At 35.8% G+C, this 17,325-nt stretch overlaps 1 protein-coding gene across 1 annotated transcript in view; it reads right to left on the reverse strand.

The window, feature by feature from the left end:
• Window positions 1-17,325, reverse strand: part of Lrrc69 (leucine rich repeat containing 69) — a 69,850-nt gene that overhangs the window by 43,024 nt on the left and 9,501 nt on the right. Inside the window, exons 2-5 of the mRNA XM_013012453.1 lie at window positions 12,801-12,927; window positions 9,438-9,510; window positions 5,314-5,509; window positions 56-127 (exon numbers count right to left, since the gene is read on the reverse strand). Coding sequence (XP_012867907.1) covers window positions 56-127; window positions 5,314-5,509; window positions 9,438-9,510; window positions 12,801-12,927 — 468 coding nt within the window. The remainder of the gene's footprint in view (window positions 1-55; window positions 128-5,313; window positions 5,510-9,437; window positions 9,511-12,800; window positions 12,928-17,325) is intronic.

The raw sequence follows: 17,325 nt of genomic DNA on the forward strand, positions 1-17,325 counted from the left end.
CCAGTAGCACAAACAAAATTGTTTTTCGAATGTAATAAAAATCAACTCTACTTACGCCTGATGGAAATATCTGAATAATGTTTCCAGCTACATCTAGGATTCTTAGTTTTTTAAGATCACAAAATTCCTGTTAGAAACAAAGAGAGAAAGAGACTTTATAATCTAATATCTAAAATCAGAAGTTTGGGGGTTTTTTGTAACCTCAAACTTCATGAAAATAACTATGAAGAAGAACTGATCATTGGGCACTGGTGGCTCACGCCTGTAATCCTAGCTACTCAGGAGGCTGAGATCTGAGGATCGTGGTTCAAAGCCAGTCAGGGCAGGGAAGTCCATGAGACTCTTATCTCCAATTAACCAACAGAAAATCGAAGTGGCACTGTGGCTCAGTACCCAGGCCAGACCCATGACCAACAAAAAAAAAGGGGAAAAAGAGGAAGAAGAGGAAAAAGAACTGACCCACCCAACACTTCATTACATCTTCCCTATTTCTTCTGGCTATTCCAGGGAAAGGTAAAATAGAGTTTGAGTGAGGCTACTATTAGGTTCAAATCTCATCTCTGACTATTACAAACTATGGACAAATCTATTACAAATCTGTGGACAAATTACTAAGCATCTCTTTGAATTTCAATTTCTCCATTTATAAAATGAAAATAGAAACCCTACTTATGTGGTCATTGGGTGGATCAAATTAAGTTATTAATGTAAAAGCGGTTACGAAATAGCTTTATGTTCAGTGAACTCTAAATAGAACTTAGTTGTTATTAAAGTAAAAAGATATCATGAGAAACAGAAAACACAGTCCGGGAATAGTGTCTCTAAACTCCACCAGAATGTTACATGTCTACTTTTTGCTTGGAACTGTGCTAACACTGCCTTTACTTTATGAAGGAATGAAATCTATTACTAAATATATACTTGTCCTATATTACTATGGATTGTCCCAACTATATGGATATATATTATATCTGAATTCTTGCACTTGTACTAATAAGCACAGAGTATGTAAGATTTGTTTTAACTAAAATCATAAAAAAAACCTTTTTCATTGAGAAATAAGGGAAACAATAAACAATTGTAGAAATATTTCACAAATGTCACTCTTATTTTGAATATCAAATCTCTTCGTACGAAGACAGTATGTTTCTAGCTTTGCTAACTATCCTTCCTTTCAGCTTTGTTACATATTATTATAGTTGCATCTTTCAAAAGAAGATGCTGAGTTAAATTTTGGGGTGCTAGGTGTGTTTTAGGGATCCAATCCTATAAAACAGAGGCAACAAATAAGATCGGATCAACAGAAAAAAAAATCAAGATGGAAGACAGATCCAACAGAATCTCATTGAACTCTTTAGTCAGTACTGCCTGTGGAAGTTGCTCTCCATCAGACAGAAATGGTCAAGCCTTCATATAACTGCCTTGGTCAGTCAGATGATACAGGATATTCTAGGAAGAGCAAGACTTCAGGTAAGAAAGAAGGCCCACTATCAATAAAACACAGCCTGAAAGAGCTAAGAGCTAGGGCTAGGTCACTCATCCTACAGATGAGTGACTTGCCCTAGAAATGGAATTTATCATCTGCCATATATGTGATCCTCTTAAATTCCATCTTTCCATTGCCATTATCCTATTGTTATTGTATCAGTGACCATGATTTTCTGACTCCCAATATGTACTCAATATCTGCAAGCTAAAATTTAAGAACTTTCCAACCTATTTAAAAATACATCTTTGACCTTTTTGTTGTTGACTTTTGTTTGATTCCAATAACTCTTTAGTCAAAGGGTTAAAAATTTACAGATAATGGCTATGTTTTGTTATAGGAATAAGTGTTCTAAAGTGTTAAAAAGAGAAAATAATGGAAAATTCAGAATGGTTTTCAGGAAAATGTAAAACTTAAGCTAAGATTCTCTGATATACTTGGAACAGAGCACATTCCACTGCTTTGGAAAGAACTACAGAAAGTATAATGTGACAAAAACAGTGTGGCCAGGAAGAACTAAAGAAAGAAAAAGTCCAATTTGTAAAGATCTTTTATACATGTCATGCATATTAACTACTCAGGATTCTGAGTATAATTCATGATAGAATATTCATGCCAAACCAGTGAACAGATCAACAGTAAGCAAATCTCACAGATTGAAGAAGGGCATTTACCAAAACAAAATTCTTCTATCATTATAAAAAATAAACAGCAAGAAAAAAGACAGTCATATTTAACTACACGCTAGGTATTAAGTTAAAGAGGACTAGTTATTCTGACTAATTAATATCTATGAGTTGCATTTTTAAAGTTAAAACAATTTTCATTTGTTGAAAATTGCCTAGGCATATTTCCTGAGATAGTAATGTATTTTAAATGGAAAAAAGGTCTAAGCTAGACTTAAGTTTAACCATTAACTGTAGGTTTTCTCAGTACTTTTAATGTGCTACTACATTACATATACTAATATATTAATTTAGTATAGTAATATAATAGTTGGCCTGCCAAAACAAAGGACTGATGCTAATATATTAGTTGTCCTGATAGAAGAAAGAATACAGACTAGAGAGGGTATAAATGACAGAAACTTGTTTCTCACAGTTCTGGAGGCAAGAGGTCCAAGACCAGGATGTCAGCATGGTAGAGTCCTGGTGGGCTCCCTTCCCAGATGCAAACTGCCAACTTCTTACCTCTTCACTTGGTTAAAGGAGAGCCAGGAAGCCCTCCGAGGCCTCTTTTATAGGGACAATAATCCCATTGGTGAGGGGTTCCCCCTCCTCCCCTACCCTGTGGCCTAATAATCTCCCAAAGCCCAACTTCCTAATATTGCCACACTGGAGGTTAGTATTTCACCATATAAATTTTGGAGGCAAAAACCAGCTCTTGGGATTCAATAGAGCTTTTCTCTCTACAGAAAAAAGGGCATTCCCACACAATGTCTTTTATCATTCTTCTACCTCCTAGTGTAAAAACGTAACTCCAAAGACAGTATTCAATGACTTTATCTACCACAATAGTGGTGAAAGTTTTGTATTAAGAATATATTTCGTGGCTCATGTCTGTAATCCTAGTTATGTGGGAGGCATGAGTGGAAAGATCCTGGTTCAAGACCAATCTGGGCAAAAAATGTGAAACGTTAGCTGAAAAATAATTTAAAAAGCAAAAAAGGATGAACACATGGCTTTTATGGTGAAGCGTTAGCCTAGCAAAAGCAAGGCTCTAAATTCAAAGTCCTGTGCCATCAAATAATAATTACAATAAATAATAAGAATACATTTTGTAAGTTCTAGGTATTATTAATCAAAAGCTTGTCTATTCCTCAGACCACTTTAGAAAAATAAAATCAAGGCCTGACTCCTAGGTGTATAATAAAATATAGAGAGAGAGAAAATATGCATTCATACAGGTACAGACATGTATATAATTTATAATGTACTAGAAAAATGACTCCCAAATTGTCCTATAAAAAAGGGGATTTTCTGTAGTGCCTTATTAATACTGCAGACCAAAAAGAACAATGATAGATAGACTCATATTAAGTATCCACACTATAAATGATTACAGGCATTATTACCTGAAAGTTGATTAGTTAGCATTTAAATTGTTTAAAACTAGCATTTATAGTCTAGTAGTAAAAGTAGTAAGAGGAGTAATGACTTGAAGGACATACATTTAAGACAGACAGATGTGGGTCTTGGTCCATTTCTAAACCGTGACTGAGTTACACTAGTCTTGTGTTCCATACAGTTTTGTCAGAGAGTTGTTATAAACACTAAATAAGACACTTCCCATGATGCTGCTTTGCTGTTCTTACTGCTTTTCCTTCAAGAAAATGTTATTTTAATAAATTTATTTTTAATTGGTTTATTTTTACAATCTATATTTGATTTAATATTTACTTTTTAATTTCAAGATTTTTTTGACTCATTTGCAGACATTAGCATGTTTAGTAAATAGGGACAACAATTTTGAAACATATTCAATATTCAGGCTATTGCTTTAAAATGTTTTCACGGAACACATCATAGTAAGTACAAATTTTTATTTTTTTAATGTTTTTATTTGTCAGTCATGGGACTTGAACTCTGGGCCTGGGCACTGTCTCTGAGCTCAAGGCGAACACTCTACCACTTGAGCTACAGCACCACTTCCATTTTTCTGGTGGTTAATTGGAGATAAGAGTCTCACAGACTCTCCTTGCCCAGGCTGGCTTTGAACCACAATCCTCAGATCTCAGCCTTCTGAGTAGCTAGGATTACAGGCATGAGCCACTGGTGCCTGGCAAGCACAAAAATTTTAAAGGAAACAGTCTCACAAAAGAAAAGAAAGACCAAATGTTTTTCATTTATATGCCTACCATATCACTCTGCTGGTTTTTATTTCTCAATTTACTGTACTAGGCGTATTGCCTATGAAAATAACTCTAATATGCATAAGAAAAGAAGGTAAATGCATTCACATGTCCCTACTAGGAAAGAACTCTCAAACTGGAAGATGGGAAGAGATCTTAATAAAGGGTCAATTTATAAACGTGTGGCTGGTTTTAAGAAAGCTAAATTCTCTTCTTTTTTTGGGGGGGGGGAGAAGCTAAATTCTCTTAAACTAAGAAAAGTGGCTTCTGAAATCCACAGAGCTAGTAACAACAATATATTTATCATCCTATTCCTAAAGAGCCAACTGGATGCAGCAAAGAGACCACAACACGTGACCACCTACGTTGCCTGAGAAAGTTCCATGGAAGTGGTATCTAGTTGGTACTCACTGTCCTCCTGATCTTTTGTTTCCTGCTAATGCCTCATTGGCCATATTCAAGAGGAAGCCAGGAAACAAGGGAGTTTATCAACATCAAGGCTGGTGAGTCTCACAAGCATAGGGCAGAAGGAAGATCGACCAAGAAAATATATAGAAGACAGACAGTATCCAGCCTATATTCCAAAGCCAAGACATAACTGTATTTTGTTCTGTATGGTCGGTTACCAGATAAGACATAATATTCAATTAAACTGAAGTCATAGAAAAAAATGAATAATTTTAGTATAAGTATACTCCCATACAACATATGAAATATATGTAGACTGAAAAATGTTTATTGCTTATCAAATCAAATGTAAGTGACTTGTTTTGTTTTTATTTACTAAATATGGCTTCGTGTGAACTAATCTAAATTAGAACTGTCTTCCGTCATAAAATTTAGGTAGTAATTCGATGTAACATTAGTGACGGCTTGCATGCCGGTGCCCAAGTGCAAGCTCTAACCCCTTCCAAACATGGTGAGTGACTCCTTCCCCAACAACAACAATCAAAATGAGGCTCTACATCTCACTCACCTCTGGCAAAAATTCAATGTTGTTCCTGGCCAGACTTAGCCGCTGGAGCTTCTTTAAGTACTTAATATCTTCAGGTATGCGACTGAGCTGGTTATAGTTAAGATAAAGTTCAGAAAGATTCTTAAGGAAACAAAGTTGTCTAGGAATGCTGGTTAGCTGGTTACAATTTAGACTTAGATACGTTAGACTTCTTAACCTAAAAAAAAAAATAAGCAGAATATATCAATGAAACTCACTTATAAGAATAAAATTGTCCAAAGGTTAAACACAACTTACCAAAACTCATGTCACTTATTTTCATAGCTGTAGTTTGAATGTCTGTACTATCCTGTTCATCTGAGAGCCTAACCAACAATGTGGCAGTGTTAGAAGATCGGCCATTTAGGAGATGATTTGGTCATGAAGATGGAGCTCTTATAAATTGAGTTGCTGCCTTTGCAGAAGAGGCTCCCAAAAGTTGCTTTGCTCCTCCTACATTGTTAGGACAGAGGGAGTTGTCTGAGCCATTCTATGAATCAGAAAATGGGCCTTTACGAGATACCAAATCTGCCAGCACCTAGAACTTGACTTCCCAGCTTTCAGAACTGTGAAAATGAACTAGTGTTGTTTATAAACTATTTAGTTTATAGCATGGTTTTATCACAGCCCAAATGAACTAAGATGGATAGACCAATAGAACAGAGTCTAAATGACTTATAAACTATCAACTGATCTGAGAAAGTGTCAGTGCAATTCAACTAAGAAAAGATGTCTTTCTGCAGATGGTGCTGGAACAAGTGAATAAATGTATGAGGGCAGGATGAACTCTGACCATTAATTCACCCCATGCGCAAACATTAGTTCAAGAGAGATCAAAGATCCAAACTAAAACTAAGGCTAGGATGTTTGTAAAAACATATAGAATAAATATCTTGATAAATTTGGGGTAGGCAACAATTCCTTTTTCAGAACACCCAAAAAAGTGCTAATCACAAAGGGAAAATATTAATAAGTAAGACATAATCAGAGTTAAAAACTGAAGTTCCTCAAAAGTTAAGAAAATTAACATACTAGTCACAGAATAAAGCAAATATCTTCAACAAAATGTGACAGAGCAGTTGCATCCAGAATGTTAAAAAATCCCTTTTAACTCAATTTTTAGAAACAATACAATTTTTAATGAGCAAAACATGGAAAATAGATACTTCATTAAAAGGTATATAAATTGTGATTGAAAATATGAGAAAGTGCTTACTATCTTTAAACATCATGCCTATACAAACTAAAACTACAGTAGGATTTTACTTCACACCCTCCGGTAGAATAGATGAAAATTTAAATATCTGGTTAAATTTTTTAAATGACACAATTACTTAGATACAGTAAAGGCAAATATTTTTAAAGTAATTCTGTATGACTATATATACTGTATGACTATAACTCCACTGTTTGGGATTGGAAATAGAAAGAAACATATGTCCATGATAAGACTCGTATAACAATAATTATGATTGCTTAATTTATGACAGATGTACACAAATGGAGAAAAAATAAATATTTTATGGGACATACATGTAATGAAATACTAGTAAATGAAACAATAAGGTAAATCCCAAATATGTATACCTATATACATATAAATACATATGTATATATTTAAAAACACACACAAGTATATAAAGTATGGACTAAACAAAAGACAGATACAGACAATGAGTAATATTGTAAAATTCCTTCATTTCAACAAAACTATTTTGCCAAGGTAGGTCAAAATATTGGTTGCCTAAGAGATATAAAAATTAGTGGAGGGGTGACATGGAAATTGGGACTTGATAACTTTGGGTCTTGCTAACTCTCTATTCTCTGGCCTTCACATCCCAAGGAAGTGAAGATTCAAGCATATACCACACGGGGCTGTGGCTTTTGAGAATTATTTTTCAAATGGAAATCTAGAGAAGGCACTATGCTTGCAGCTTCTCCTTGTCCACCTACCCCCACTTCCACTGGCTTGAATGACTTCACAGACAAACTTCACGGGCTGGCGATTTGGAGAAAGCTCGCTCCTTTCCTCTTTCCCTCTTTTACTTTCAGAGATTCTGTCCCTAGGATGTTCACATTTTTCTCTTTCTGAAGCTATGAACAGATTTTATGTGAACGGTAAAGCCCCACTTGTACTGCTTGGACTCCAAGCTCATGAATTCTGTAGCTTAAGTAATCTAAAACACCAAGCTCCTCCCTTCCTCTCCTAGCTTCTGAAACGTAAGACTCAGAAGGAAAGGAACTCAGGCCACATAGAACTGAGGACACAATCACTCCCAGACTCCCTACTAGCTTTTCTATGAATGAAACATTCGTTTCTAGCCTGTCCATTTAAGGCGACTGCTTCCTTACAGTAGGGCAAAAGGAGGCTGGATGTCAAACTATGCTTAACGCCTTTCCAAAATTCACCAAAAGATCGCAATTTTGTCTTGGGAAGGAAGTGACTTAGAATAAAAGACAGAATTAGAAAAAAATAACAAGCCGGGTGCCATTGGCTCATGCCTGTAATCCTAGCTACTCAGGAGGCTGAGATCTGAGGATCACAGTTCAAAGCCAGTCCAGGCAGGAAAGTCCGTGAGACTCTTATCTCCAATAAACCACTAGAAAACAGGAAGTAGCGCTGTGGCTCAAATGGTAGAGTGCTCTCCTTGAGCTGAAGAGCTGAGGGATAGTGCCCAAGCCCAGAGTTCAAGCCCCACCACCAACCAAAAAAAAAAAAAAAAAGAAGAATAAAAATAGCATTGAAAAATAAAAACTAACAGCAACTAATCAGTTGTGCAACACAAAATATTATGGATTAGCAAATTTGAACCTCAGAATTATCCTTTTTTGTCATCTTCACTGTGCAGATTGAAGAGCTTAAAGTATGAGAAAGAATTTTTTAAAATTCCACCTGCTAACTTTACCTTCTAGGGGTGAATTTCATGCCTGTAATCCCAGCTCTTTGGGAAGCAGAGGAAGGAAAATGGTGAGTGATGAGCTAGAGGCTAGCTTGTGCTATATAGTGAGTTTCGGGAAACCCAGATTCTTTTAAAGAGGGGTGGGGTGGGGAGGAAGGAGGAAGGGGAGAAGGAGGAAGGGGAGAAGGAAGGGAGGAAAGGAAAGAAGGTAGAGAGGGAGGATAAAAGGAAAACATCCCCCCAGAGTGAGGAAATGGAATTTTACTTGGAATTATGAACCATGAGTTTGCATTTGAGGATCAGCCAGAATACTAACAACTGTGACTTCACTATACAACATGGACTATATACTTGCAAATGTACTAGTTTGGGTGAAAGTTTCCACGTAGATTTATGTGATTCCTTGACTAATGTACATTCTACTCCAGAGATAAGCTCCATACATTGTGAAATCATAGCATAGTTTGGCTGCCAGGAAAGAAAAAAAACGGAAGACTAGGGTAGTTATGAGCAACTACTCATAGTTCTGGATCTGCCTTTACAATTCTGGCTATTCTTACTTTGTAATATATGTCTTTCTCTCCCAAGTAAACCTGAGCAGGACTCTCTTCATTTTCCAGAGGAAAATCATAAGAGGGTGTTATACCTGCAGAAGAACAAAGCCCTCACACCGCTGGCTCTAGAAGGATGTTGTAATGGCAGCTTCTCTGTACAGGTGTGCAAGACCAGGGAAAACAGCCTCTCTCTTTTTTGGCTGCTCTAAATGATAATAAAATGTGATGTTTTATTTGATGAAAATGACATCGTGGTTTTAAAATCCTTTACTTTTGTACTACCTTTTCCATCTGGCTCAAATTGGGTAACCACATTCATGAAATAAAAATTTAACATCCTGAAATTCAGAGCAAGTTCCAAGAAACCCAGAGTTGGGAAATCCATTACATCACCCATTTTAGAAATGGATGTTTAAATCTCTCCTTCTACAATAAGACTACCAAGTCATGCTGTTTCTCATTTATTGAAGTGTTTGAGGACTCATCTGTTTAAAATTAGTGGCTTGCTTCATTCCCTTGGCTCCCTCCACACTTGGTATAAACCCAGGAGGACTTAATCCATGGCATAAGGCTGTCAGATGATCAGGATGGGGATGGGGAAGAAGGGGAGTGATATGATGTATTCACTAAGTCTCACTGTAAGCAAAATTACCTGCCGACTTCTTCAGGAAGCCAAGTAAGCTTATTGTTGTTGAGATTAAGCAGGATCAAATTTTGTAGGCCATCTGTTAGGAAACAATTTTAGTCACTTGAACTATCTGTCAGAAAATAATTTTTAGCCACTTTTCTATACGTTTTTTGTTTTCTTTCTGATTTCTTGCCTGGAGCAAGGCTCTTTTGGTTGCTGGTGAATGTTCTCATTTATTAGCAGGCAAAAGGACATTCACCAGCAATCAAAAGAGCAGTTAATCAAAAGCTAAATCATGCCATTCAGAGACACAGTGTACACCAGAACCACCACAAACAAACTAGAAACTAAAGGACTCAGAACCAGGAATATATAATAATTCCAATGTCTGTACAGATGTGTAGTTTATTTTCTCCATAAAATTCTCTCAGTCCCTATACACACACACACACACACACACACACACACACACACACACACACACACTGTCTTCTCTCTTCTTCCTTAACCCCAGATAATCCTTTCTTCTTTTAAAGGATTTCTCTACTTTTTCATATATTCATAACCACGTCCAAACTCCTATCACAGAGAGGGCAGAACTCTCAATATCAAATGCCTACAGAAGTCAAGAGGACAATCTTGTTGTCAACAAGGGGGATTGAAGAAGCATTCAGTTCCTGGAAATAGGGGTGTGGGGGAATATGATTACAGTGTTGCTCAGTCTCTCTTTTTAACAAAAAGATCAAAAAAGCAGCCAGAGACCAAAACTTTTTTGTTAACTCTTCTATTTGAATTCTTTTGGCACCTATTTCAGAATACTAATAAGTCAAACAAAAGAGAACCAATGTATATGTAAATCAGAGCAGCCTATGGGCCAATAGTCTGATTTTCTCAGACCAATCTAACTGTTCAGACTTAATCACAAACCTCAGGAAGAGAACCTCTGACTGACTCAGCTTAGGGATGAATGCTAAACCGTGGTTAATTTACTGTAGCCAAAATGGGGAACAACTTATTCAGGGCCATGATAGTGTACATTCTACCCCAGACATCAAACTACTTCTACCCCTAAACAATCACAACTTGACACAAAATATTGCCTATGTCCATCACATAAAAAGTTCAACAAGTTTCCAAGTTTAAGAATCCAAACTTAAGATATCCAGAAACTGCAAACGATCTAGGGTACTCCACCGAGATTCTATGTAGATATACAGCTAATATCTCTATATCTCTTGCCTTATTTATACTTATGTAGATTATCTAAATCTCTCTATAGGGAAGTCGGGTCTGGCTAGCGCCATCTTGGCTACATGGTGGATAGTAAAGTCTGGCATCTTGTCTTCATGGTGGGGGAAGGTGAAGTTCCACCTCCTAGGTGATGGGCATGTCTGAATCCCTGGAGGCAGGGGCAGGAACTTGGATGACAGATTACTAAACCTGGCACTGGGGGTTTCCTGTGACCCTCTCCCCTGACCTGACCCTATTTAAGCCCAGACCAGCTCAGGCACCATTCCACCATATTCCACCATGCCACATGTCTCTGTGTGTCTTGGCTCCTGGCTCCTGTCTCTTCTCTGGTCACCATGGTGTCCCAATTCAGCTCTCCATTGGAGCTGAATTGATTTGTTGGTATTGCTTCTTTTTTTTCTGGCTTTCATGGCTCAGTTTCCTAACAGTGCTAAGTGTATTTGCTGGCTCTGGTCTTTGAGACAGGAGTCCACCATGCAGTCGCCAGACTTTTAATAAGGACTCCACAATTCAATCCTTCAAAATGTGGCTTCTCTTTTCTCACCTTAAAACAAAATGTGATGTAATCTATCTATCTATCTGTATATATATATATATATGTATATATATATATGTATATATATATATATCACCATATATATATATACATATATATTGGTGTCTATATTGATATGTAAAGCAGTACTATATATGTACATGTGTATATATGTATAAAAATATGTATATATCCACACATGTTAAGTATATGTATATGTATGTATGGGGGGTATAGATAAATAGAAAAAGAGAGAGAGACCTAACATGTTATCTGAAATGTATGGGCAACATGGGATAAAAAAAATCCATATAGAAACTCAAATTAGCCTAAGTTAAGGTTGTTGGATGATATTTATATATATCTGATTGTCTATAAATTTGTCCACTCAATATAATGTGTATGTGTTTCAATAATTGTTTATGAGTTATTATTTTGAGTAGAAATGTTGTCCTTCATAGTCTTTAAGATTTTCAAGTACTTCAAGGACTGTGGAAATAGCTCAGTTGCAATCAACTTGCCTAACATGTGAAAGGGCCAGAGCTTGATCGCCAGTGTCACAAAAATACACCAAAACCTGATGACAAAATTAAAAAAGAAAGAAAGAGGGCTGGGAAGGCGGCTCAGTGGTACAGCGCTTGCCTTGCATGCCTGAGGCCCTGGGTTCAATTCCTCAGCACCACATAAGCAGAAAATGCTAGAAGTAGCACTATGAGCCAAAGAGTTGAGGGACAGTGCCCAGGCCCAGAGTTCAGCCCCACGGCCAACCAAAATTTAAAAAAAAAAGGAAATAATGAAACCAGATAAAAACAACAACAAAGACCCTTCAATTTTCAAAAGTTTTCTTTCTGCCTCTGAAAATAAAGGTCCCAAATGGTAGGAGTCTAAGTATGCACTAATTCTGAAAAGGGTAGAATTCAAAGCACTAATATTTAATTTGCTTAGATCTAGATATAAATACTTAATACCAAAAAAAATTGAAATAAAAACTTAATACAAACTCAGTGCTAGTAATTTAAGCCTATAATCCCAGCTACTCACAAGACTGAGATCTTAAGATCATGGTTCAGAGCTAATCCAATCAGGCAAATCCTAGAGAGTCTTATCTCCAGTTAGCCAGCTAAAAGCCTGAAATGGAGGTATGGCTCAAGTAGTAGAGCACCAGCCTTGAGCAAAAAAGCTAAGGGATAATGTGAGGTCCTAAATTCAAGTCCCCTTATCCACAAAAAAATTGAGTTATTTTAGTACCACATTATTAAATATAAGGGATTAAAGTCAACCATATATTATTAAATATGATTCTAGAAGCAGGGTGCTGATGGCTCATTCCTATAATCCTAGCTACTCAAGAAGCTGAGATGTGAAGGTCATGGTTGAAAACCAGCCTAGGCAGGAACATCCATGAGACTATTATGTCCAATTGACCACCAAAAAACCAGAAGTAGAGGTCATTAGCCTTGAGCAAAAAAGCCCAGACACAGCACACTATGAGTTCAAGCCCCATGACTAAGAAAAAAAAATCACGTGTGTGTGTGTGTGTGTGTGTGTGTGTGTGTGTGTGTGTGTATACAATGCTAGAATGTTCTTACTTTTTAACTTACCGCACACTCCAGGTGGAAACTTAGAAATCCTATTTCCAAACAAATGAAGCTTCTTCAGGGAGGTAATGTATTTTATCTCTTCTGGGACTTCTTCTAAAAAATTGTTTCCCAGATTCAGGAATATCAACTGCAAACACAACAACACAACAGAGATTTCATGTATCCCTATATTACCAACTGACAAATGGGAAAGAAAATGATTTGCTGAAATTTATACATCCTAAGAACACTTAAAGATAATCTTAAATTATTTTCTTAAATATAAAATTGCTTTTATAAAATGAAGTTCATTGGAGTTTCATGCTTAGTTCATGTCAACTAAATTACAATCTCATTTTTTAATATTTTTATAATCTTTAAGTAGCTGTACAAAGGAGTTGCCACTTTATAAAGCAGTGTATGAACACAATGCATCTTAATCAATGTCACATATTTCAGCATTCTTACCTATCCCTTCATTGAAATTGTATTACCAACCATTCCAAGGGTACTTTAAAACAAGTGATGATTCACTTTAAACACCCTCAGAAAACTGAAATGAGAAGGAAAGTCAAGATCTGAGATTCTCTTGTAAAATTTATTTAGGTCAGTAAGACTGCACAATTACTTATAGAGCTGAGGGAGCTTCAACTTTGATGTCACTCTGTGAGATGATAAAGCTTACAAAGGCAACTAATGAAAAGATAAATGTAGATCTTCCTATATATTAAAGTGATAAATTGGTCAGACACAGGAAGGAGTATAAAAATCCTTCTTAGTTTTCCAGTTTTTAAAAAAAGTCAATGGTTCAGAACTACTTTCAAGAACATGAAATTTTTCTCTTTTCAAGATAACAAAAAGTCTTTCCTTCAGTTCTAAGCAGAATTTCCCATTCAGATGTAATTACCAACTTTAGACAACAGAATTTTTAATATTATGTATAAACAATGAGGAATCATAGGAGTTGAAAGACAAGATTCATGGCAATAGGAAGAAAATTTTGGTAATTTATAATTCATATTTATATACTACCTAATATTTGGTATATATATAGCTCTTTGTCAATAATTTTTATGAAGGAATTTCTTCTCCTAAAAGCCCATGCTAAAAATTTAATTTCCTTATGTATTTTCTTTTTTTTTGGGGGAGGTCAGTCGTGGGTCTTGAACTTTGGGACTGGGCACTGTCCTGAGCTCATAAGCTCAAGTCAAGCACTTGAGCCACAGCACCACTACTGGTTTTCTTGTGATTAATTGGAGATAAGAGTCTCATAGGCTTTCCTGTCCAAGCTGGCTTTGAATAGTGAACCTCAGATTTCAGTGTCCTGAGTAGCTAGGATTACAGGCCTGAGCCACCAGCACCTGGTTCTTAATCTTATGTATTTTTTACCTAAGAATCATAGATCTTATTTTTTAAACTTATGCATCTGAAACTTTGAAGTTAAAATATATTCTGGTATCCATTTGAGTAAAAAGATTCAATCTCACGTTGGTAACTATATTTGCTTCATATCACCAGTAGAACAAGTTATAATGACATCTTTGACTGTGTTTCCTCCCCTGCCTTGTCCTGCTGGTTTCACTCCTGAGAAAACTGCCCCAATAGGTTACACAATCTGTGTGTAAGACTTTCCAATATAGGTAGCACCACAGATGTCAGGAAGGAAGAAAAAGTGATTACAAGAAGGGAGTTGTTGGGTCAGATCCTAGTTAAATGTTAAGAAAAATGAAGACATAGAAATAGCCATTGGAAAGTGTGAACAAAAGCAGAAGTGGTACTCACTAGACTCTAGGTTGAAAACGAACTCTGCAACTCGTGGGTGGGGATGGGAGGGAGAAACGAAAAGAGCAAGGAAAGTGGTGACACTGTCCAAAAAGAAATATACTCATTACCTGGTTCATGTAACTGTAAACCCTCTGTACATCACCTGTATAAGAACAATAAAATTATTTTTAAAATAATAACCACTGGATTTAGCAACATCAAAGTCATTGGTGACCATGACAATGGGGGTGAAGCACTAGGTCAAAAGTCTGATTAAAACAAGCTATGGGGAGAGTAAGTATAATAACTGTTAAGAACTTTCAATGTTAAAGGAAACTAGAAAATGAGAAAGGAACTGGAATTTGTTTCTCTCTAAAATTAAAAAGTAAATGTAGTTCATGCTGGTAGAAAAAACTCCTGTAAAGAATGAAAAATGAAACAAGGAGAGAGATGCTCACAGAATATAACATAAGAATATAAGAAATAACAAGACACAAACTATATGAAGACACTGTCACAGATAGGGAGAGGGATCAAAGAAGTAGGAGGGAAGGAGTAGTAGGAAGGAAGCTAGAGAAGACAGAGAAGGTCAGTGGATAGGTTCAGTGATGGAAATATTGAGTTTCTTTCTGGTTTGCCAACAAAATATGAAACAAAGTCATCTGCTGGAATTTAAGATATTTTAAAGAGTAACCTAGGGAAAAGTGGCAACCACAGTTTTGATTTTTGGTTTTTGAGGGTTTTTTTTTTTAATCCAACCTAGCTCTCAAGAAGATTTTACAAAATGACCCAGGAAAGCAAATTTTATGTAGCTGACCTATTAACTACATACCCTTTGGCAAGGAAAGACTAAAAAAAGTCTAAGCTTCACAAAAAATAATGTGGCGTGTTTTAAAAAAAATGAAAAGGGGCAGCTGCAAAGCTCAAAAATGTAAATAATTTCAAACTAAGAAACTAAGATAAAGAGAATAGAAGTGAGATTTACTTTCAAAAGGCAAGGTGAAATAAAAGATTCACAAGCTTTCCTATAAGTTGCTATACTCTGTAGCCACACAAATATGTTAGGGTTCTGCACAGATAACTTTATTACGCTGAAAAGGTCCAGAGATACTGCAGCAAAGATTTACTTATTTTCAAAAATGTCTCCCAACTTACATTTTTCATTAACTTAGTTACAACTATATTCATTATATATTTAGTGAACATCTGCTACTCTTCTGAACACTAGAGATACCATCATGAACAAGACATACAAGAGCCTACAGATAATTACTTTTATATTAGGAAATAACACAGACAAGAAGTAAATTAAGTAATGTTCATTAACATTTTGTGATGGATAATGAGAGAAAACATAATGAGTTGAAAAGAAACTTGGGATTAGTTTCTTTACATAAATGTCCTTCCTCCTTGGAGATGTTTGAGGTAAAACGTTGGGGATTCAGTGACAGAGATTATTCCAAATGGTGCTTTATTTTTTTTAATTTTTTTTAATTTCAAATGGTGCTTTATAATGAAGACATTCTGAAATAGTGAATCCAGAAAGTCTTTCGAGTGCTTGATTAGTAACAATTCATGGTTACAGATCTGAAAGTGGAGTTTGGAGATTTTGTCATATAAAAAACTATTTGAGAAGTTTTAAAACTTGGGTTATTTGAATAATTATAACAGAGTCCTGTTGTTATTAGCAGAGTGTAATTATTTCTATCTTGGAAACTAGTATGTTGCCATTTATAAAACTGTACTGTTGGTACAACTTTTTTTATAATCATGCCAGAGATTAGAGGATCTTACATATATAAGGCACTTTTATAACCATGTAATCCAACATATAAGGTGCAGTACCTTCTTCATGAGTATGCCCAGTAACAAGTAGCTTTTTTCTCATTATTATCTGTCTGTCTGTCTATATGTCTATCATCTGTCTATTACTTTTTTATTTAGGCTCCCTATAACTTCTGCCCAATTCTTTCTAGACTACCATAAACAATTATATTATTCTCATTTCTCTTTCCCACATAATAATTGTTTAAATTTTTATAATATTACTATCATTCTTTCTGAATTCTTAGGCACTTCCCTAAGGATATAGTTTCCAGACCCTGACCAACTTGGCCACTCTAATCTTTGTGAGTGCTCCTCTCTGAAGGAAAGGAAGACAAGGCAAAACATGAAACAAGATCACAGCACAGATGCTGGTAGGATCCCTTAAACTCCCTTTTGCAGATGGGTATACTCTTACGAATACAGCTTAACATGGTATAAACTCTTTCTGCAATAGGACGCTTTGTTTGGCAAATAATTAATTTTGTCTGTGGCCAAAAGAAAAACCTTGTTAGCTGTCAAGAAGATAACCCACATCCTGCACTTGTGCAATTGAATTCTTTTCTTAAACTAAATGTAGGAATTTACATTTATCCCTGTAGAAAATTGCATCTTGTTAGTTTTGGCTACCAAGACATCTCCAGTGGATCACTCTAAATTCACAATGTAAAACTGGAAAATTCTCCTGAACAAACCAGATCTGCTTTCCCATCCTCACTTAAGACAATGCATCCACTATTCTCACAATCCTATGATGGCCAAACATTGGAGTGCCTGAAGCTTCTTCCTCTTTTTCTTCCTCTATCTAAGCTCCATAAGTCATAAATTCTTACTGTTAAAATTCTTTTTTTTTAATTTTTTTAAATTTATTTATTTATTTTTTATTTGTGAACATACTGTACAGAGGGGTTACAATTACATGGGCAGGATAATGCGTACATTTCTTACCAAGCATTGC

Source organism: Dipodomys ordii, unplaced genomic scaffold (assembly GCF_000151885.1).
Source record: "Dipodomys ordii isolate 6190 unplaced genomic scaffold, Dord_2.0 Scaffold17, whole genome shotgun sequence".
NCBI classification, from domain to species: Eukaryota; Metazoa; Chordata; class Mammalia; order Rodentia; family Heteromyidae; genus Dipodomys; species Dipodomys ordii.